Source organism: Musa acuminata, chromosome BXJ1-3, assembly GCF_036884655.1.
Source record: "Musa acuminata AAA Group cultivar baxijiao chromosome BXJ1-3, Cavendish_Baxijiao_AAA, whole genome shotgun sequence".
Classification (NCBI taxonomy): Eukaryota; Viridiplantae; Streptophyta; class Magnoliopsida; order Zingiberales; family Musaceae; genus Musa; species Musa acuminata.
The window spans coordinates 1,304,981-1,327,244 of NC_088329.1; the positions used below are offsets into that span (position 1 = coordinate 1,304,981).

Genomic DNA, 22,264 nt, shown 5'->3' on the forward strand with positions numbered 1-22,264 from the left:
TTAATCTGCAGCAAGCTACTTGTCTGCAGCTGAACAGCATGTCTCAATGTGTCACTATTCTGATGACCTTAACCTTGTCATTATGATGTCTAAGATAAACTGAACCGCTCCTATTTCTTAGGCTTCTCGGATGTCTGAAACTGATTTGGAAGAATCAATACTTGTGCTTGAAGACTGAGATTAGTTGCTGGGTCACTTTCCATTGTTTGGACATGAAGAGCTACTGGATACTGATAGCTTATGATTGATGAGAAAAATAATCTAAAGGAGTTCATCAACTTAATGGAGTTGGAAGAACATAGCAGCTCAGCTGAAGTAACAGCAATGAATCATGCCTCCAATAATCATAGTTTGTCTTACCGATTTATATTGATGTACTAATCAGCTATCGATACGATACATATCGAACCATATCGAATCGTACCAAGTACATTGACACATGATTCATAGGAACATACCAGTGCATCGATCATATCAATCTTCTATCGAATCGATATGTATCGCCCATATCAAATGGTACGTTGTGGTAGGAAGATTCTTGCCAACAACTACTTTTGTTTTCCTATCTCTAAGAATAATTCTAGTGGACATGTATACATTTCTAAAGCCTATATAAATTTATTATTAGTAATGAGCTTAATCATCTTGAGTCAAAAGATTTGAGTCTAAAAAATAATACTCAATGAGTCAATTATTCCAACAAATCGAATCATAACAAAATAATATCAAAATCGATATAATGTTGTATATGATGAAAGACAAGGGTATACTAGTGGGATTACATATGGTAATGTGGTTTGATGTCAGTTCAATCCGATATCAAAGTGAAAGAAGAGTTGAATATATTAGATTTGTTTCATGCCATTAACTCAACTATTTTGGATAGTGATTCATAGGAATATGTTTGTGATATACCCAAACCTTGATCTGGACAAAAGGTTTGGGCTTTGACTTCTGATGCTGCAGCTAAACACAGGCAAAGAAGGAGCATAGCATTATGTTTGACTAATCACAGAAAGTTCATCTGGATAACTTAAAACATCTAACTGGTAAGGAATGTGTGATGATTGCTTCAACTTAAAACATCAAATGCAGACTGTTTGATGACAGGTTTCAGTGGAGCTGACAAAGAGCAACCCAATGACATGATTCAATGGTTTGTTGTTCCTGAGGAATGATGGAGTGGAGCAAATCAATCGATGCACTCGACCATAAATAAGAAAAGGAGTGAATGGTGAGGAACCGAGGAAAAAGGTTAACCGGAGGGAGCCAGCAGTGTCTGTGGTGGGGAACAAAGGACAGAAAGGAGTCATCAGTGATCATGTGCCACCTGACACCATCTTTGGCTGCATTTATGGACATGGCCATTCCATGGCACTGTAGAGCTTGTTGGACTTGTTTGTGTTGGGGATGATGAACTACAGGAGATGAACACTACATGTTTAGGATCCAGAAACATCTCATGTGTGCCTTTACCTGAGCCCTGCAACAAATGCAATACAACCCAGTTTAATCCATGTCATGGGACTTGGATTCATATGGTGATGGAAGACACCAAAAAGGTCAGGGGAACAAGTGCAAGAAGTGAGTTGATGGTAACACTTGTGCAAGAAGGTAATAGGAAATCCCTATCACAGAGAAATCTCCATTCTGATAACCATGCAACAATGTATGGAAGACAATGAACAAATTTACCTGTAAAATCTTCAAGAAATCATTTGAACTGCATGTTCAGAGGGTATATATTCTTATAAGTCATGCTATATTCAGACAAATGCTCATCACTTCACAGATAAAAATAAGATGTGAAAATATACTGACTTCTCTCTTCCTAAAACTGGCTTTTGCATAGACTCAAAGGCACAATGAATACTTTACTTTCCCATGTAACAAATATGTTGAGATTAATCTATTAAGAATACTACATAAGGGCTAATTTTCTTGTAGGTGAAGGATTGAATGAGAAACAACAGATGTTATAACCCTTTGACCATAACTCTTAAAAGCAATTTATGATAGCTGAATTCTGAATCACTGCAATAGCCCTACCTCAACACATAATTTGAGATAACTTGATATTTCTAGACTACCTTATGATCTATATATAAAAGGTGTTCTGATTACTCATGCTAATGAGCATTGGTGACACAAAATAATTATCATGACTTACTTAAGAGCCTCCAAAATGGACTACTCAGGAATTGTTTTGATTTGAGTTGTAACTCATATACTAATTGCACTTTACTTTGCACTCAGATGTTAGACTAATCAATCTGAGATTTTACATATATTAAAAAATAATCATTCTAACAAATTATATATATATATATATATATATATATATATATATATATATATATGTATGTATGTATATATTAATCATGAATTGTCGATTCAAATCAGAATTGAAATCGTCGGTTTCGATTTAGGAACCATTAGTTCAAACCGAAATCGTCGATTTTAGTACCTGAACCACTTAGTCAATTTTGATTCAAATCAAAAGACAGATCCGAACTACACTATGCAACAAAGATAAGCTCCATCAACGATGGGGTAGAAGGCACTATTCAATATACATAAGCTCTCCATCAATGATGTGTTCTACCCCAGCAATGGTGATGCAGCGCCAGCAAATCAATCCACTGCAATGAGTACTCTTATCATTTAGTTTGATGGAATAATTGAGTCATTAATTTGATGAAATAATTGAGTCATTAATGTACTGAGGCTCGATAATAGTTTTGAGCATAAGACAAGTACGAATAGGAAAAAAAATTCATTCCTCAACAGTACAAACTCTCGCAGCAATAACATGTTTGGTTCAGTCATTTACTCATATAATCTTACTAAAATAGAATCCATCTATTAAAATTAGGTTCATATCAATCTGTAACGATGAAAGTCGAATCAAGAGCTTAATAACGAGGCAAATTCAGCGAAAATACAACTTATACAAGTAGAACTCGAGCCTAAGTAGCTAACCACATTCAAGAATGGACATGGAAAAGTTCACCATTGCAGAGTTGAACTTGTAGTAGCATTGATTTGTTGAAGTGCATATGTTCAAACCAATAGCAACTCCACTCAGCCAGACAGATTACATCTATAAGACAACAACATCCAAGCGTAATTAACTCAGGAACCTTCTGTGTCGACCATCGACAGAATCCAAGTTCGAAATCACAAGGGCCGAGCCCTAAATAGAACTCAGAAGAGTGATAACATCCATTATTGGAACAACAAGACAACAATTAGCAGTGATCTCGGCATCTTATGATCCATCATAATGAACATTTATGACCACAAATCTGAACATGATGAACTTTAATCCACCTTGTTCAGATGCGTGGTACACAATTCATAGCAGCGATCTCGGCCTCTCGTGGTTGATCATGACATGGTTCCTGGTGATGTCCCTGAGAGTGGGGCAGCCTGCAAGGGCCATGGTAAGCTCCAATTCATTCTGAAGCATCTTGATCACGCTTCTTACTCCATGCTCCCCATTCGCCGCAAGGCCATAAACCACAGGCCTTCCGATCTGTTTATTATTGAACAGAGAGAAGTAGAAACAAAGGTTCAGTAAAGTTTCATCTATAAATTTTATGAACATCAGAAATATGTATACATGTTTTTGCTATGTATTAGTCACGACAACATTTGAATCGTATCATGCCGGTCAATGTCAAGATCGACATTGTGCTCAAGATCTGACACCGAATGATAATTGATATTATTCTCAGGATCAAAGAAAACGCACCATTACAGCTTTGGCACCGAGTGCTAAGGCCTTGAACACGTCTGTTCCACGACGAACTCCTCCATCGAGCAGTACAGGAACTGCTCCTGAAACAGCTTTTACTACCTGCAGGAGGCTTACAATTTGATATCAAAACCAAGCAGGTAGCAAAAACTGCCAAATTGATACTAATTTTCCACAAATTTTAACACTAAAGGAAACATAATCATCAAATCCTTCGACCAATCCATGCTGTTTTTTGTTCCTCGCTCTGAGAGCTTTGGTCAGTTCGAAGTAACAATAGGAACATTCAAATAAAACAAGATTTTTCCAGTTTGAAGTAACTTCTCTTCAAGAAGATGGGAATGAAAGCACTACCTCCTCGAGGACAGATATTGTAGGTGGTGTATAATCAAGCTGGCGACCACCATGGTTTGAGACGATGATCCCAGATACTCCAGCATCTACTGCTTTTCTAGCTGCTCATTTTCATAAACGTTTTAGCTCCACATGGCTCGATCTATTTAAGTGAACTATCAAACACTGTGTTATCCTTAACCAAGAGATGAGAAAGAACACATTGCTACCATCTTCTGCAGTGATGATACCCTTCAATATAATTGGCAATTTTGTGATGGATTTTAACCATTCGATATCCTGCAAATCTTGCCATTAGAAACAGGTAGGAATAATAGACTACAGCTATAACCTGCAATATCTATGTCACTGATTTGTTATTCACCCTCAAATCCTTCTTCCATCAAGCACAAACTTCTCAAGAGAGTTCAAAAAGCTCAAAAAAACTTCAACAATCTCCATATATGTTTTTTTAAAATTCAAATTCATTTAAATGACTGCATGTCAATTCAGATATTCCTATGACTTTGGTGTGCCGAGAACTTCTTACACAGTATTTAGCAAAGATAACGAACAATCCAAGGTCTGATGGAAGATACGGATTATAGATTTAATTGCCATTATCTTCAAGCTGGTAGTATATTAAGAAATGAATAGATGCCTAGTTTACCATCAATTGCATCAAAAAATATAAAGGTCATACGCAAGTTAGTGTAGAAAATCATAAATAACAGAGAACAAATTTTCCCCTTACATAGATCTGCATCATATATTTTCAGTTTTCATCCATACATGTGACCATAATATAGCCGTTAATGCAATGAAACTTACCAAGCATGTCACTTTTACTTACCAACTTAAATGAATCTCATCTAGGAAAAAAAAAGGAGGTAAGTTTGCTGTATACCTTCCAACTCAAAGAAGGATCCAAAGTTTCAGATGCGTAGGCCTCAAGTTTAGAGCCACCTGTCTGTAAACTCGAGAGTGAGCAAACAACACAGAAGAATTAAAATGCATGAGATTCACCTTTTCCTAGTTGAAAGGGTGTGATAATGTAGAGCAAGGAATCTATCCAAATCGCCGCTTGATGAAATATAGTTGTAGAGCAGTAGATTAATTGCTACTCTGTTATTTTCCTAGCGTTTTCCCGCATGATCGCATGTCACTGAATTATATATGGCAGTTGAAGCAAAACTATCTTCAAACATCTCACTTTGTCACTATAGTTGCGTAAACATTATGGTCAAGTGAATGATGGAACATTCATATCAAACATTGGCATTGCTAAACATAATCTACACTATAGTTCATGGTATGCAATTTCGAATGGTACCACCCGGTACGTACCGGTTCAACGACATACCGGTACGCAGACCGCTCGCTACCGGACGGACCGTGCTACAATGCTACAGTAATACACTATAGCAGCACTATATTGTTACAGTGTTACACTGCAGCAATGCTATAGTGCTACAGTAAGAGAAAATCGCTAGGTAAGCCCTGGTGTACCGCTCGATACGCCGGTACCATACCGTACCGAGCCAACCTCGAAACACCGGTACGGTACAATATTGTATACCTTGCTATAGTTACAGAATTCTATCCCTGTGGTTAAAGAAAGACACCAGGAAAGTGCCAGATAGAGTGTGTTTTTGTTTGTTTAATTGGAAGTTCAAGTCATTTGACTCTACATCGGTGCAATGTTCTGACAAAATTTAATATTAGCTGCTCTGTTGGATTATTCTGGATTTATGCATAAACCTTTTGTTTCATATTTACAATATGCAAAATAGAAATTTGGCCAAGTAGCAAAAAAAAAAATGATGATAAGTTTAGCCCATATCCTCAGATATAAACTTTGTTTCATGGCCAATCACATTTGTTACTGCACAAAGGCTTTATTTTCATGAAGTAGTGGGGAATCATCCCTCATCTTATCATGGTATCGCATGTACATGTTTATCTACTATATAAGCATATTCCATTCAAGTATATTAACCTTCAAAAGATTAAATGACAATGAGATACAGCATACTCACAGGATCGGCATCTACTGACATCAGACCTTCAAGGTTCGAATTCCTTGGTATAATCATCCTGCAGAGGGCGATCTGATTATTATCGATAAGATTGAAATGACAAAATAGTGCATCATAGGATTGAAATGACAAAATAGCTGTAGTGACTAATTGGAGTTTTGTGTTATAATAACTGAATCATCGAGACACCGATAACAATAATACCAGCTGATGCTGATAAAAGGCACAAGTAAATGCCTTGAAAGTTTGGAAGTATCAAGGCCATCAATCTTACTTGTTTTTTTCATCTGCTTCCCTTCTTCCAAGCCTCGGGGTATCGACTGTTACAACAATGGCCTTATACCCATTTCTCTCGGCTCTTTGCAATAGTGTCGCTGAAACATCTCGTCTCTTGAATACCTGAAGGAATTGCTCAAAAGAACAAGTGATAAAACAATGGAAGCGCAAACAAAATGTATCGAAAAGGGGACCAAACAACTTATTCAGGAAACCAGAGCACACATATAACTGGTAGAAGCGAACAGCATTGCAAGTGGAAGCAACGTCCTCGAGAGAGTAATTGGATGCGAATGACAGTACCTATGCCAAGGAACAACGTTTTACACCATGAAAGCAGCAGAGAAGTAATAGCCAAAACCAAGTCTACCATTATTGTGTTGCATGCTGCTGCTGCCCTTGCCGTCGCCAATTCTCCTGACATAAACAAAACTTTGGCAATCAGATGTGCAGGAGGAATCTACATGCATAACTTGTGCTTCATAACACTCAATGTTAGATCAAAACCTTGAGGATGTGCTAATTGCTGACTCCCAGTGGGTGCAACCAAGATAGGTGACGACATATTATACCCCAACAATGTTGTTGACATATCTATTTTGCTAACATCTACAAGAATTCTTGGCCTTAACCTGAATATTATATAACAGGATATCAGATCAGCATTCTGCTTCCGAAAATAATGACAGAGTTGAAAGCAGCACGCAGTAGCATTACATGATTCTTTGAAATGCTTCCACATTCTCCCGTAAGGTGAATTGGTCTTCTGCTCCTCCACTGATGTAGTCATAGTACATCTTCGGCAGATTTCGCTTGGCAAGCTCTTGAAACTCCCTCAAATTCACTGGGCCATCCTCCATGGTGTATTTCTGCAGAGACCAATATTAAACGAGTAACTATCTCATCCTAATCCATGCAAGTAATATATCTCCTGGTATACAGCAGAGTTCAAAGATTCAGACTGGTTCTCATCTTTAAATCCATTTCATTCCCTCATTTTTCTTCTGTAACAAAGTTTATCTACTAAAGCATGTATGTAATCTAAGATGCTGGATCACAGAGGACCAAAACCCATAACAGGAGGGTTCCACGAACCACCACAATTTGGGCAGCCACAAGCTTGAAATCTAAGAAATCCTGTCATTTTTACTCCGTTGCAGAGGCTAAAAGTTGACATGTGTCTAGAGCAATCTTCTTTTGGATTTGATCTCAAGCTGACGACAGGTTCGTTCATCCAGAGAAGGTATTAATGATCATGGCCACACTTCTTGTACCTCGCCAGGTTCCTAAAGGTTTTCTTCCAAGTCAATCTCATGTGATCGGCCGGAAAGCTTGATCTCTTTAAGAAGGTCGGAACCTAACAAAGATCGGATGGCCGTGGGGGGACAAAGCTTACCTTGAGATTGAAGATGGAAGAGAGTCGTCGACGAGAGACAGCAGCTCAGCAATGTGAGAAATTACATGTGCTTGTCGGGACTTCATGGCTGTCCACCAACCTTATCACATCCGCTTCACCGACTCCGATGTCGCGGAGAAAAAGAGGGGCCCGTGCGGGACCCGTTGGCAACTATCATCGGCTCACAGACCGAATCGAAAACTAAAACCCGTCTACCCGGCCCAGCATATTACCCTCTTTCTTACCTCTGTGTTGATTGGAACACTATTGTGAGGCCCACCAATTCGGAATAAAGGTCAGACTTACGTTGGATCATCCCGACTCGGCCCTGACGTTTGAAAACCAAAACCTCTTCTACCCTGCCGTCGCCTCCCGTGCCGTCTACCTTTACGTTGATTGGAGGCGACCCCGTGGGTCTTGGTGTTCTCCCGTGGCGTCGACCTTTACCGATCGCGTCCGTCACGAATTTAACCATGCATTATTGCAACGACTTTAGACATAACATTTGATCTTAAATTCTTAAATCATACCCCTTTATTTGAGTGTATAACGATTAAAAGATAACATATGGCTTAACAGAACACATAAAACTTTAGTTTATTATATATGTTGATACGAAAAATATTTATCCCAATCAAAAGATATCAGCGCAAAAGAGAAAATTATGATAATATAAAATACTTTCTTCAGTTAAATTTATTATTATTAAAAATTATCAAATCATAATAATCGAAGTTAATTATTATTTACTCGAAATTATTAATTTCTATTTTGAGACTAATTAGAACGTAAATATTATATATTAAAAATTGCTAAAGCTTTTTTTTTTTTCTTTTTTGTACTATTAATCCTCTTATGTTATCATTAGTTTTCTTTGTACATATTCCTTCTATCTTAGATATTGATATTACATTTATTTTGCTACATTTAGTCTTTTTTATAATCGATGATTATATAATAAAAACGCTCTTGCAATGTTTATCTTTTATATTTAATTCAAATAAAAATTGATTTCATCTTCAAGATCTCCAAATGTAACATAATTTAGGTTAAGTTTGGTAATCTTTGTCGATCAGAGTTGACGATCAAAATTAATATTAATAAATATAAATATAATTATAATCAGTAGTGAACATAAAATCATTTTTATTCTATCATCTCTACTAATTAAGTTACATACCAAATGCAATCATACGGGGCAAGCTATAAAATTGAATTCTTCTAATTAGTAGGAGGGTGGCAAAAGCATTTAAGTGGAAGTGAATGAACATTAATGTTGGGTTTTGATGCCAAATAATTCTTCTAATTATTAGGAGGGTGGCAAAAGCATTTAAGTGGAAATGAATGAACATTTATGTTGGGTTTTGATGCCAAATCCAAGGCATGAATTCACTGTCAAAGGCCAAGTAAGGTGGTGTCTTGAATTAGGGGATCGATGAGGTCCTTTTCAATCTATGCTCCGTCCGAACTCTGTCCCCCATTTAAATCCTCATTCAATCCATGCAACTGTCGTCTCCCCTTCATAAAGACACCACTGTGCCTCCAAACCATCGGTGTACACGAGGACAAGTAAAAATGTGCAAGCCAAATAAAGAAGGAATCCAACTTTGTTTGGCTCATTAATGTTCTCGCGTAAAATGTCACCCTTACTTCTCGGTGGTCCAGAAGTTAGAGTCGAGGTTGGACTTCTCAGTAGGTTCACGGAGCTTTTCGATCCGATTCTTTTGATACTTAGTTTTTTTTGTGATGATATAGAGTGAAAATAGTTCACAGACTATGTCGAGGATCAACTTTTATATCTAGACGATCGAGGGAATCGTTAGTAACTATCGTAATGATTTTATTTTGATGCTTTATCCGCATGGATAATAGGCCTGAATGATTTCGTACGAGCTATCGTCAATAGAGACCAACCAAAGGAGAGCAAACTTGAATGCCCACCTGAGGACTACTGTCCTCGAGGGTCAAAAGATCGACACGATATATTATCCTCAAGGGGCAATAGATCGTTATCTCTCAAACATGTCTATCGAGTAAGAGAGTGACTTGGCCCTCGTTTACCACGTCTACATCACAATAACGATCAATTATCGATCACCAAAATATTTCTTATCAATAATTTCCTCGTATGTCTCGATCAGTGTCTCATCAACACGAACGGTCGTGATGTCTGAATTATATATTTTCAAAACACCAATCTTTAATTAATCAAACGGAATCTTCCCACTATCAAACGTTAATGACGTGAGAACAAAAATCGAGATCGGAGATCTGCCGCTAATCTTCTGTTGGTGACCGCTCGAAACACCTCATTTATAACTTATACGTGGTTAGGAGGTTGCTTAATCCAAAGAAATTTGAGCAGCTTAAGTTGTTTTTGGGATTGCATTGATTGATGTGATGTACTTCAGCTTAGTCGTAGTCGTAGGACCCCTTAAATGGCTGATGGAACCAATTAAATGATCTCTCAATTCAATTTTTCTTTGTACCACCGCTTACGATCATCTCATGTGCTTCGCACTGACAACGCCATTAATGTTGAAGCGTTAATTTTGTACGCATATTTTAGATTCCAAAGCATTGAATTCAAACTGTCGCAAAACCGTCTAAGCGAAATAAAGATATATATATATATATATATATTCTTTATTTCACTTATACATCTTTAATATGTATATATATATATATATACACTGTATTTTTCTATCACTAGTATTTTTTCTGGTCTTGCCTTTTTCCTCTCTCTCTCTCTCTCTCTCTCTCTGTTTCACACTTGGGAGAGATGGCTGTCTTCTCCACCATCCCAAACACATCTGTGTCTTCCCCCCACTTCTTCCTCTTTTTCCCCCTCCGCCTCCGCTTCTTCCCCTCCAATATTACCATCATCAACCTCTTCTCCTTCCTCTTTTGTATTATTCTATACGTCCATTTATAAGCTTCCCTCTCTCTCTCTCTCTCTCTCTCACATTTATATATATATATATATGCATACATATTTACATAAGCCAACTATCTTTTCTTGATCTCTATCTCACTTTCGTTTGAGATCGCGTTGCGATGGCGGGCGCGGCGGTGGCCTCGCCCCTCTGCACGCGGCTAGCCGCGGCGGCGTGCATGTCCTCATCCGCCGAGTGCGACCGCCGCCGCGCCGCGGGGACCAGGCGGAGGCGGCGGACGACGGCGACGGCGGAGATTCGGCCCCCGCTGGATTCCGACATCTGCCGGTTCGGGATCCAGGGCCCGATGGGCTCCTGCCCCGCCTTCGAGGCCGCGCCTTCCCTCGGGTTGTCGAAGGCGGAGGCCAATCGACGGCGGCGGAGGACAGCCTGTGGTATGTACAGCATCCGCGAACCTCCCCCGTTTCTTTGACCCTCTCTTTGTTCCTTTCTCATTTGGTTGTTTCTTGTCGTTGGGTAGGGCACTAATGAATCTTGATATCGGTGTATTGATTTGCTGATGTTCTTGATTTGTTCGGTATGATTTCTCGATCGCTCTTTTCGTTTGGGAGATCTGGGTTTGTGATTAGACGATGTACGTGGAGATTTGGGTTCAAGATTGGGTGTTAACCGTGGGAGCGACATCAGCAACCGAACCGACCCTGGCGAAAGATCTTTTTCCTTTGCTCATCGTGCATGATACTTGAATCTGCGTTCTAAATTTCTTTGTATTTTGATCATTAAGAGTAAATGTTAAACTGGACGTCGGATTCGATCGATCGGGGTCAAGAACAATTCTTAGATCGTGTTTGCCGGTATGTTTCTATGATTACGGTACAAGAATGGAGACACATGCAGAATTGTTTGTTTTAGGCAGGGTGGCTGTGGTTGCGGATGAGGGCAAACTAACATCGGCCGTGGCATATCGACAAGTCTCGTTGCTTACTGCATTAGGACTTGGTTTTCCTCATCGAGTGATGTACGCGATGCTGGTCTACGGAAATCTCTTGTGTTTTTGGGCTAACGTGCTTTCTTCGCTGCAGGAAAAGCAATGGCGGTTGCCTTGGAGCCAGCTAAGGAACTCGCAGTGAATAAGAAAAGGCAAATGAAACAGAGGAGGGTTGTTGTGACCGGCATGGGTGTGGTCACTCCTCTAGGCCATGATCCAGATATCTTCTACAATAACCTCCTCGAGGGTGTTAGTGGCGTAAGCGAAATAGAAACGTTCGACTGCTCCAATTATCCAACGGTACAATCTCTACTGAGCAAATTTATATCTTGATGTTCTAAGATAATAAGGAATATTTTGTATTCTGTTTATGCTATACTCAATGATTTGGGGGGTCGAAGGGGCCGTTCTACTATGCTAAAGAATTGCTTTATTATTTCTGATTACATAGTCTTTTGTAGAGAATCGCAGGGGAAATTAAATCTTTCTCTGCCGATGGGTGGGTGGCACCTAAACTAGCAAAGCGCATGGACAAGTTTATGCTTTACATGCTTACTGCTGGGAAAAAAGCATTGGAAGATGGTGGAGTTACAGAAGAGGTCATGAACCAGTTTGAGAAAACAAGATGTGGTGTTCTAATTGGGTCTGCAATTGGTGGGATGAAGGTGTGTGTCTCCTCAGCATATTCAAATAGGGAAGCTCTAACTTTGGCACTTGAACCAAGTTGTTTACATTTGAGGATTCATCTTACATTTTCCATGACTTCGCGTATTACCAAAGTTGGGTTGTGCATCTGCATAATGCTGTTCTGTGAATTTTATGTTTATGATAGTACTTCATCTGGCAGGTCTTCAATGATGCCATTGAAGCTTTGAGAGTCTCATACAAGAAGATGAACCCCTTCTGTGTACCCTTTGCAACCACAAATATGGGATCTGCAATGCTTGCGATGGATCTGGTGTGCCAGATGACCCACTCTTGGAAAAATGGTTTTTCATTTGTCTTTGAATATTTAAAAAAAAATTAAATTGGACATTCCCTGTTCTTGTGATCCTTAGGGTTGGATGGGTCCAAACTATTCAATTTCAACTGCATGTGCAACTAGCAACTTCTGCATTCTGAATGCAGCAAACCATATTATACGAGGTGAAGCTGTAAGTCACTCGCCTCTTTCTCTCGTCGATTACCAGCAGAAGTTGAAATTTGTGTGATAGATTTCCCATTTGTCTAAATCTTGAAGGATGTGATGCTTTGTGGTGGTTCTGATTCAGCGATCATACCCATTGGTGGGATTTCTCATCATAAACCAGCAGCCTCTCATGATTATGGTCAGTTGTATTTATAGTGCTACATAATTGTTAAATATATCGCAGGATTAGGTGGTTTCGTGGCATGCAGAGCACTTTCACAAAGAAACAATGATCCGACAAAAGCTTCGCGCCCGTGGGATATTGTATGTAGACATTCTACATCTTCTTATTCTATATTTAAAATTTAAACTTAATGAAAGATATATTGTATCCTGGGTAGCATTTCTCTGCTTAGTGTTGTATTTAGACGCTGTCATACACTGAGATTTTAAACATAGGACCTTTTTTTCTCTTTGCAATGAGCTGATATTAGTCATGTTGGAATATTCTAGCTGATCCTTGTGGTAGAAGATAAAGACGGAGGACTCTAGGAAGAACCATTTTAAGTAAAAATATGTCAGTAAAGGACAAGTTTAGATTAATTTATCTCCGGAAATTTCTGCACTATAATTTGGATTGTGGTTTTATCTCTTGAAAGTTCCTCCAATTATTGTTTTGGTTCCTGTGTCAGGTGCATGAACCTAATTTATTTTGTGACTGATAATTATTAGGATCGTGATGGATTTGTAATGGGGGAAGGGGCTGGTGTGCTACTGTTGGAAGAGCTAAGCCATGCTAAGGTTGAGCTACACATTGTCAAATTTATAGCTCTGGATTTCCTGTATGGAGCTTGACATATCTTTGCTTGCCGGTGTCCTATATATCTAATTATTTGCGTATGCTTTTTCTTTCATTTTCTACAGCAAAGAGGAGCACAAATCTATGCAGAGTTTCTAGGAGGAAGTTTCACCTGTGATGCCTACCACATGACCGAGCCACACCCCGAAGGTAACAAATTCTTTCCGTATTTCATGGTGTAAATAAGCTCGTCTGGAACTTGTTTATATTCTTTTGATGCACTTTGCAAACTCTTGGGCATGTGTTAAATCAGGGACAGGTGTTGTTCTTTGCATTGACAAGGCACTATCAGATTCAGGGGTATCCAGAGAGGATGTTAACTATGTAAATGCTCATGCAACTTCAACACCTTCCGGTGATTTAAAAGAATTCCAAGCTCTTATTCGTAGTTTCGGCAATAACCCTGAGGTATGTGATTAAGTTTGACTATGTCTTCTTGATTTAGTCTATTGGATTAACTTGCTAATCTTTTCAGTTGAGAGTGAATTCAACGAAATCCATGACCGGTCACCTATTGGGTGCTGCTGGCACAGTGGAGGCTGTTGCTGTTGTCCAGGTAACCATTTCTAATTTTATTTATCTTTGTGGATTAGACTTCTCAATATCCCAAAATTTGATCTCTTCAAGTGCTCTGAGTGCTTCTCATGATGTTTGATGTTGAATCTGGAAGTGTATATTTAATTATGAAAACCTGTTAGTCTTTGTAGTGGTTATTGGGGTTGTGGGATGTGTATGTTGCACCATGATACCATCAGATCGTTTGTAGTTGACATACAATGCTTATTTTCCTCAGAGCAAACTTGCTTCCATAAGAAATTCAACCCCAACTTTCAGGGTTAGTGTCCAAGGATATCTGGACTTAATTTTATAAAATATTTTACTAAATCTTTTTTTTTTTTGTCCTTTATGTAGCACACCACAGTTGTGAGGAAAGCTATATTGATAGGTTAATGCAACAAGGATTATGCATGAGAGTGTGGTTTGGATTACAAAAATGATTCTTTTACTTGTTTACAGCATGACATTGAAAGTCATAGGTCAGTAGTGCATGCCGTTTAACCATGAAGCACTTCTTTGAGCCCTATGCTTTGGCTCATGTAAAGGTTGACATGAGGAGAAAATTTTTGGATATGAGTTCTATATAATGTGAATAATACATTTAAGTTAAATTGGTAGACTCTTTCTCCCTCTAATGTTTTCTTCTTCTATTCGAACCTTGGATATCTAAGGACAGTTGGAATCAAAGATAAGACCAGTTATTATGCCATGAAAATTCTGGGGTTCTGGGAGTGGGCCCAATTGTTTGATCCTGATCCAGATTGAGAGTGGTTAATTTTTGGTAACTTTGTGATTAGTTGTTTTAGGTTGGACTCAAAGTGGTTGGACTCAAAGTGGTGTCCCTTGCATAATATATTTGATGTTGGACTCAAACCAATTCAAAACAAGGGAAACACAAGGACTGCAGATTTGTGCATAATTTATTGTGTCCTTCTTTAGAAGCATTTCTTGATAGCGAGGTTGAACTGCATGATTCAGACTTGGAAGCTTCAATAGCACTAGGTGCTAACCATATGTCCCCAGAAATTAAAAGCTCAAACTTGTGTGGATTGTTTTAACAAAAACAACATGAAAAAGGACCTGGTTGATCCTTATTGGAGTTGGCTTGTAAACTGCTAAAATCAGCCATGATCAACCGCAGTTGATAAAGTCTAATAAAAATGGTTGATTCTTAATTGGTTTTAATTGTTATTCCTGCCAATATCTGATTCTTTACGAGTGTTGATGGGTGAATGTTGTTGACAAAATCCTGAATGATGTATGATTAGAAGATCTTAGTCCTGTTCTTTTATGAATAATTTGAACCAGTTTTGCACATTCCAAGAGTTGTCTTTATTAGGTATCATGGAAATTGGATTATGGTACTTAATGGTTATTTAACATACGTGGCATATTGGAACATGTTTTAACCATTTGGTGTCTCCAAGTGTTGTAACTTTCAAATTTGAATACCAAATGCCGACTCTATGACATACTTCCATCTAAAAACCATCACTTATCTCTTGTGACAACTTCCATGGACATGTAGAATTGAATGTTATTAATTGAGAATTAAATGGGTTAACTGTCAAAAACTTTACTTGTAGATGATTAGTAAATGTTTGTGGTGTCAAAGCTCTACTATTTTCTTGAACAAGTCATTTCATGATGTTCTCAACGAGAATTAAAGGCAAATTCTGTTGCACCTTGACATGGCATTTATGTAGAATATTTTGGCTGGGATTTTCTAAGGTATTTCTTCTAGTGGAGTATTCTAGTGTTCTTTTCTTGAGCTGCTCAAGTATATGTTAATATTTATCTTTAGAATTATGTTCTGAATGAAAATAGTGATAGTGTAAAATTTGTTACCAAGTAAATCATAAAAATCTAATAAATTGTATTTCTTGTCAGTCCTAAGCTTGGTATGGAGATATGGGTTATTTTCTATCATGGTTGTTCACAAGATCAAAACCATGATGTCATAGACCTAACTGATTTTGCCTAAGTCATGCAACACCCTTGCGTGTTCGTCCGCAAAGGATCAGCCTCTCCGAAATGACTTGATAGACGAGTTTGAGTAAGCGTTTAACTCGGGATCCCATAAGCAAACATTTCAACAAACACTTGATAGACAATACAAATTATAAACATAAACTTCATAAAGTCTGAGCGATCGTGTGACAAAGGGTCCAAGGTGGTTCGCTACAGTCAAAAGTCCCCACAAGTGCCCACATGACACTATTGCGAAACAAGGCCGCGAACTAGCCCCAGACATTACCCCAAAGACCCATCCAGCCATGTGCCACCCGGGTAGTTCTTGGATGTTGTGCTGGCTAACATTTTGCGTCACTCTACGGAGCTAGAAAATCCTCGGAATGGTTACCTAGATGGCTTGTTTCTGGGTAATTTTGCCTCTGCGTGACAACTATACACAACCTGTGTTTACAAGCTTGAAACTGCCACGAAAGCCAACCAAAATGGGGCTGTCAAGCCTACTGCAAGTCCTCTACATGTTGTGCAAAGCATGAACAAAACCAAAAGACACGGACATACACAAGCATTACATCGAACACCCTATTTATGGTTTTGTCCGTGATATTCTCACATACTTATTCCTTTGACGTCCTCGTCAAAACCTTTGCGAATGTTGCATCTCCTCGTCTTTGCTGAATCTTCAATCTTCTTCTCTAATTGCAATACGTCTCTTGGCTCTCATGTGTTCTCTGTCGTTGTTGTTGAGTAGTTGAACTTTGATTTGTTATGCTGCTTCAACTCGCCAATGACTCTGAACTCGGTGTGGGGTCGATCGAGTTGTGTTAATCTTTGTTGGTTCCTATTGATCCTTTAGATGAAGGAAAAGACCTTTCTTGTTGTGCGCCAGTTTCTCAGACATCTCGCGCCGCTTGAACTGGTTGGATGCTCGTTGGAGCTTTATCGAGTATTCCTTTGCCGATTTTAAAGTTTTTGAAGTCTTTCCTTCGTAAAATTTGCCAATTAATTCCTCTTCTACTTAGTTGTTGCCTCCAAGTAGATTCGCATCACTTTCATTTTCGATTGACATTCTGTTGGGAAATGAAGCAGACGGTCTACTCTCGGTAGTTACGATCACCATTGGTGAGAATTTGACAACTGTTGTCTTCCACTTTTTTCGAAGGCTCTTTGAACATGTGTAGAGCTCCTCTTTTGGATAAATAAGAGAACTAGGGTACTCGGTTTTGCCCATTCTATTAAGGGTTGAGAAGGCAAAGGTTACTCGACTTTGCTCGCCTTCTTGAGAGTTATACTCCATGCATTGAGCTAGTTACTAGCCTTCGTCTGCTCTTTGCTCACACTTCCGAAGCACCCAAAGTGTTTGCACTCCTTGCGTTGAGCTAGCTACCGTGATTTGCCTCCTCATTGCCATCGAACTTTTAGAATGAAAAAAGTTTTGCTTGAAAAAAGCAAAATTTTGTCTCGACTTAAAGCAAGTCTCCAATAGTTTTGGTTGTCTCTGGGATTGTACCGTCTTCTCTATCATCTCTACTGCTTACTCATCTGAGTAGAGAAGGTATAGCACCATGTACTGCTTATTTCGTTCCTTGGTCGAGCACTCTTGCATTGACTCGAAGTCACCTACCTTCGGCTATTTTGATGATAAGCCTGTTGACATCGGTTTGTGTCGCATTGCCTCGAACTGTTTCACCATGACCCATTGCACTATGTCGCCTATATCCTAACCTTTGCCCTTCAGCCTTGTCTCGGTACTTAGAGTTTGCTTCTGCATTCTCCACCTCCTCGGCCCTTTTCACGATTAAGGCTCATTCGATGCAAAATTCGATGTATGCACGAAAGACCCACCTCTGCGGTATTATGACATTTACTTCTTGAATCCATAACTCTTGTCATCATGTTATTTATCGAAGTGTAACTCTTAGTAGCTCCCAATCATTCCTTCTTATGATCAAGTCCCTCATGAGACTTGTCCTGTGTGTGTTGCATTGTCTTGAATTATTCCACCACGATCCGCTGCACCATGTCGCCTCCTTGTGACATCTTCATTGGATTCTAATCTTTGTGGGATGACCTCGGACTACAATCTCTCCATGCGTGGCCTTTGCCAACACATCATAGGGCATTTGTCATCTCCGATTGTGTTCGCTCCTTTGTTAATCGACATTCGTACTGGCTCTTGGGTCAGACCTGAATAAAGCATAGCTCTAAGGTAATTCATCGCCTAGCAGCACTCAAAGTCCACCAACTTCGCTGAAATTGGTACACCATTGTTTGGATCCTGGGCCCCTACCCCCAGTACAATTTTCGCTGCGCATCGCTTCCTTCGTGCACCTCGAATGACACCACTGTGGCATATTCTTCAAGATAACCCACCTTCGCGTTCTTTTGCCCCGTGCCAGGCCTTATGACCTATGGAACAACATGATCTCGTTCTTACCTATGCAAGTGTTCATGTCCTTGACATCTACCTAAGGAAAGCTTCGTGCCTTCGTTCTATGTTTCATCTTCTATTTTTTTTCGCATCTTGGATATATGTCATATTGGAGTAATTTTTCTCTTCGCATCTTTCTTTTTGGAAGTTTCGGAAACCATCATCTCCTTAGACTACTCCGCCTTGTTGAACAAATTATGTAATGTTTTGCCTCTCGCGAATGCACTTGCTAAATTGCAACTCTTTGCCAATACAACTCTGGTTGCACCCCTCAAGGCCTAGCAATATACTGAACTTGTTGCACACTTCAGCCTTCTACGAACATATCCTTCACATATCGAAGCAAAAGTTTCAATGCTCAAAAGTGTCGAGTATTGAATTCTTCGAGTTAGCAATTCTCCTCACCTCTGTGAACTTCGCACAACTCTTTCGATCATCGAGCAACCCATCCCTCATTGCACGGTCTCATCCTTTGCCAAGCGCCTCACTTTCCTTGAGCATCGTCAAGTTTGATTGTCAACGTCGAGCCGTAGCTCGAACTCAACCCATCCCAACCTTTGTGCACTATGCCTTTTTCCCATCTCACTTGTCCTTGTAATGCCTCTCGTGCGAAGGATTGACTATTCCTTTGAATGCCAATCTCGGATGTTCGCTCCTCTGAGATCCAAAACCCAAACCCTCTAACTTAAGCTGCACCTCCTAACAACATTAAGCATTTAATTGAGACCTCCTAACGACATTAAGCATTGCAATTAAGAAAATGTAAAAAAATCATATATATTTCTTTTACCCAAAAGGAAAATATATTAAGTTTTTATAATTCTACAATATAACATGTGTAGGCCATTATATAAAAAAAAAAGTGGACAAACCTGGTGGAAAGTTTTCCTTCCACCAAATAATAGTCAGTCTGTGTAGCTTGCATGGCAGCTTAGTCGGTTGCTTGGTTAAATTCTTGGAAGCAGTCATTTGATATCAGAAACATATTTGATATCAGTAATGATGGGTCACCCTTTCCATCTGTTAGTATCTCCTTGATAATCAATGAGTCTGTTTCAAATTGAGCATTCCTGGAGCTGCACTCCAATGCCATCAGTAGCCCTTTAATAGCCACTGCTTCACCCTGTATAGCAACAATCTTTAAGAGTAAAAAGTGTAGGGAAATCTAGGGGCGACATCACATGCACAACGGAAGAACAAAAGGAAAAATCTCAGATTTTCACAAAAAGGTTTCATCGTCGTGTGAAGATTGATGTGTAAAAATCACAAAATCAAAAATCTCACGTATAAGAGAAATGTGTTTTACTAAGAGAGATCATATTTCCCTGAAATCTTGTAGATCTGTGGGAGAGGATGAAGAAGGTCAACTGTCCTCCTCTTTAACGGTGATCCACATGGTAGGGCCTACGAAGACGCTCCTCAAATCACTGCCCAAATCTTCACACGCCCCAAATAGGGCTGTTGGCTAAGGAAGAGAAGGGGAGAGGAGAATAGGAGGTGGTAACATATTTATAGAGGCCCCATGTCAACTTAACCATATGGATCATGCTTTATTGGGTACTGAATCTCCATCCAACTATCAAAGCCTCTTAGATTAGTGGGTCTCTACTTAATAATCTCTCATTGGTTCTTATTAAATCTCATCTTTAGGATCCAATAATTCATGGGCTTATTGGATATCTAATAAGATAGAGACTTCAACAAATATCTCATATTTGAATCTCTACTCATCGCAACACCTGCCATATGTGTGTGACCCTCTAGGCCCAATATCGAGCTGGCCGTGAGGCATACCCGTCAGAATTCTTTCTGGCTCAGTGAATTATTATCTTCATAATAATTCACTCGACTCATCGACTACGGACGTAGTAAGCCATTCGTCGTAGTCCTCAGACGATACAGGGGAATCCAATCCTTTGGACATATATGTCCTCAGTTATCATGTATTTATAGTACCTCAGATATCGTATACCGGGTATAGTGTTGTCAGGCTCATACGGTTTTTACTTGAGTTTCGCTCTAATCGGATTTTTCCGGAGAACTCTTTTTCTATCAATCCGAATAACTCTGACCAGGGATTTGTTTGAGTATCTGATTTTTAGAATGATTTTGCATGTTTGATATCTTAGGTTGGTGCACATTTCATGTACAGGCTATTCGAACAGGGTGGGTTCATCCAAATATTAATCTGGACAATCCTGAGGAAAGTGTGGTATGTTTCACCATCTCATCAAATTTTGTCATTCTTCTTTTGTCACCAAGGATTTATGCTAGTCCCTGTTCCCGATTGGTTTTGCTCTTCTTTTCATCTGATCACAATATATAATGGTTATGTTTTGACTACCTAATGCCTCCGGTGCTTCCTTATATACATTTTCCTTTATTTATTTTATGTTTTATTTTTCGCTCTTCTCCTCTACTGTCTTTGTAATACTGAAGATTTGATTCAGGATGCGAGTGTACTGGTGGGTGCAAAAAAGGAAAGATTGGATGTGAAGGTAGCGCTATCAAATTCCTTCGGCTTTGGTGGGCATAACTCGTCCATCCTGTTTGCGCCGTACGAGGAATAGCATTTCGGATTTGGTAGGCACAACTCAATCCTGTACAAGGAAGGAATAGCATATCGGTTATGGTGGTGCTTTTCCCCCTCGGGACCGCGTGGATAGGCCTCCTTTTTTTCTTGTTTCATTTTTAATTTTGATATTTGTTGTTGCAGCAAAGTTAGGAAGAATCCAAGCGTATGTATGTTCTCGCTGCCTCGCTCGCTCGCTCGCTCTTCCTGATGAGACGGACGTCCTCACATTCGAGTAGTTGGTATATGCATTTCGGATTTGGTGGGCATAACTAGCAACGCTGACAGTTTATAAACCACGTTGGATCTGTAAACTTTCAATTGACATCATCAGAGAGGGTAGCTCTCTCATGATGCAGGGTTTTGTAAATTTTCATTCGATGTTGTTCATTCCCATGGCCTTCACGTTGATCCACCATATCATTCCTTCACTTTCTCTTTTTTTTTAACCTCTGAAATGGAAATGCAGAAAATAAAAACGAATGAAATACTTACGGGTTCCCAATAACTCGTCTCTCACACGTTCGTGCAATCCGCAACGATGTAGCGACAGAAGCGAAAAGTAAAATTAGTAGGCGCCCCGACCCGACTCTCGCCCCTTACGCCCCCGAAAATAAAGAAACTGGCCCCCTTTCTCTCTCTCTCTCTCTCTCTCTCTCTCTCTCTTTTTGGTCCAACATAAGTGCTGGCGTTTTATTGTGTTTATGACCAACAAAAGAACTCTTCATCACATTATTAGTCGTAAATATGTATTCTGTTAGCTTCGTATACCTATATACAAAACCATCTTACTTAAATTTATTATCATTCTGACCACTTAAAACAATACCCACAACATTTATGCTAACTATATTAATATTAATATTAATATTTTTAACAAACATTAAACACAAAAAATCTCATTACGTAACTAACATTCAAACATATAGATGGCTAAGTTATTATATATAAATAAATATTGTAACCCTACTACAAATTCCTATTCTTGCGTACCACTATTATCATGATCATGAATGACGGTGAGAAACTAAACTAAAATATAAGTCACGGCATTT

General features: G+C 39.1%; 2 protein-coding genes across 4 annotated transcripts; one reads left to right on the top strand and one right to left on the bottom strand.

Moving 5' to 3' along the window:
• Positions 1 to 3,015: 3,015 nt before the first annotated feature.
• On the bottom strand, positions 3,016 to 7,932 carry LOC135615289 (peroxisomal (S)-2-hydroxy-acid oxidase GLO4-like). 2 transcript variants are annotated; one of them, XM_065113586.1, is made up of 12 exons: positions 7,805 to 7,932; positions 7,126 to 7,277; positions 6,916 to 7,040; positions 6,779 to 6,825; positions 6,634 to 6,711; positions 6,407 to 6,531; positions 6,133 to 6,190; positions 5,001 to 5,063; positions 4,324 to 4,393; positions 4,115 to 4,215; positions 3,758 to 3,862; positions 3,016 to 3,538 (listed from the first exon to the last, which is right to left on the bottom strand). In XM_065113586.1, the coding sequence occupies exons 2-12, from the start codon at positions 7,266 to 7,268 to the stop codon at positions 3,359 to 3,361; spliced, it is 1,095 nt and encodes a 364-aa protein (XP_064969658.1). In that variant the 5' UTR covers positions 7,269 to 7,277; positions 7,805 to 7,932; the 3' UTR covers positions 3,016 to 3,358. The 2 variants fall into 2 exon arrangements, with proteins under 2 accessions (XP_064969658.1, XP_064969653.1); XM_065113581.1 differs by having other exon boundaries at positions 6,407 to 6,711.
• Positions 7,933 to 10,550: 2,618 nt separating this feature from the next.
• LOC103977160 (3-oxoacyl-[acyl-carrier-protein] synthase II, chloroplastic) lies at positions 10,551 to 21,640 on the top strand. Of its 2 annotated transcripts, XM_009392601.3 has the most exons (14): positions 10,551 to 11,135; positions 11,784 to 11,989; positions 12,151 to 12,354; positions 12,537 to 12,647; positions 12,748 to 12,843; positions 12,930 to 12,975; positions 13,063 to 13,142; positions 13,551 to 13,619; positions 13,743 to 13,827; positions 13,931 to 14,085; positions 14,153 to 14,233; positions 20,790 to 20,849; positions 21,088 to 21,220; positions 21,354 to 21,640. In XM_009392601.3, the coding sequence occupies exons 1-13, from the start codon at positions 10,862 to 10,864 to the stop codon at positions 21,205 to 21,207; spliced, it is 1,587 nt and encodes a 528-aa protein (XP_009390876.2). In that variant the 5' UTR covers positions 10,551 to 10,861; the 3' UTR covers positions 21,208 to 21,220; positions 21,354 to 21,640. The 2 variants fall into 2 exon arrangements, with proteins under 2 accessions (XP_009390876.2, XP_064969667.1); XM_065113595.1 differs by lacking the exon at positions 20,790 to 20,849 and having other exon boundaries at positions 10,734 to 11,135; positions 21,354 to 21,508.
• Positions 21,641 to 22,264: the final 624 nt, after the last annotated feature.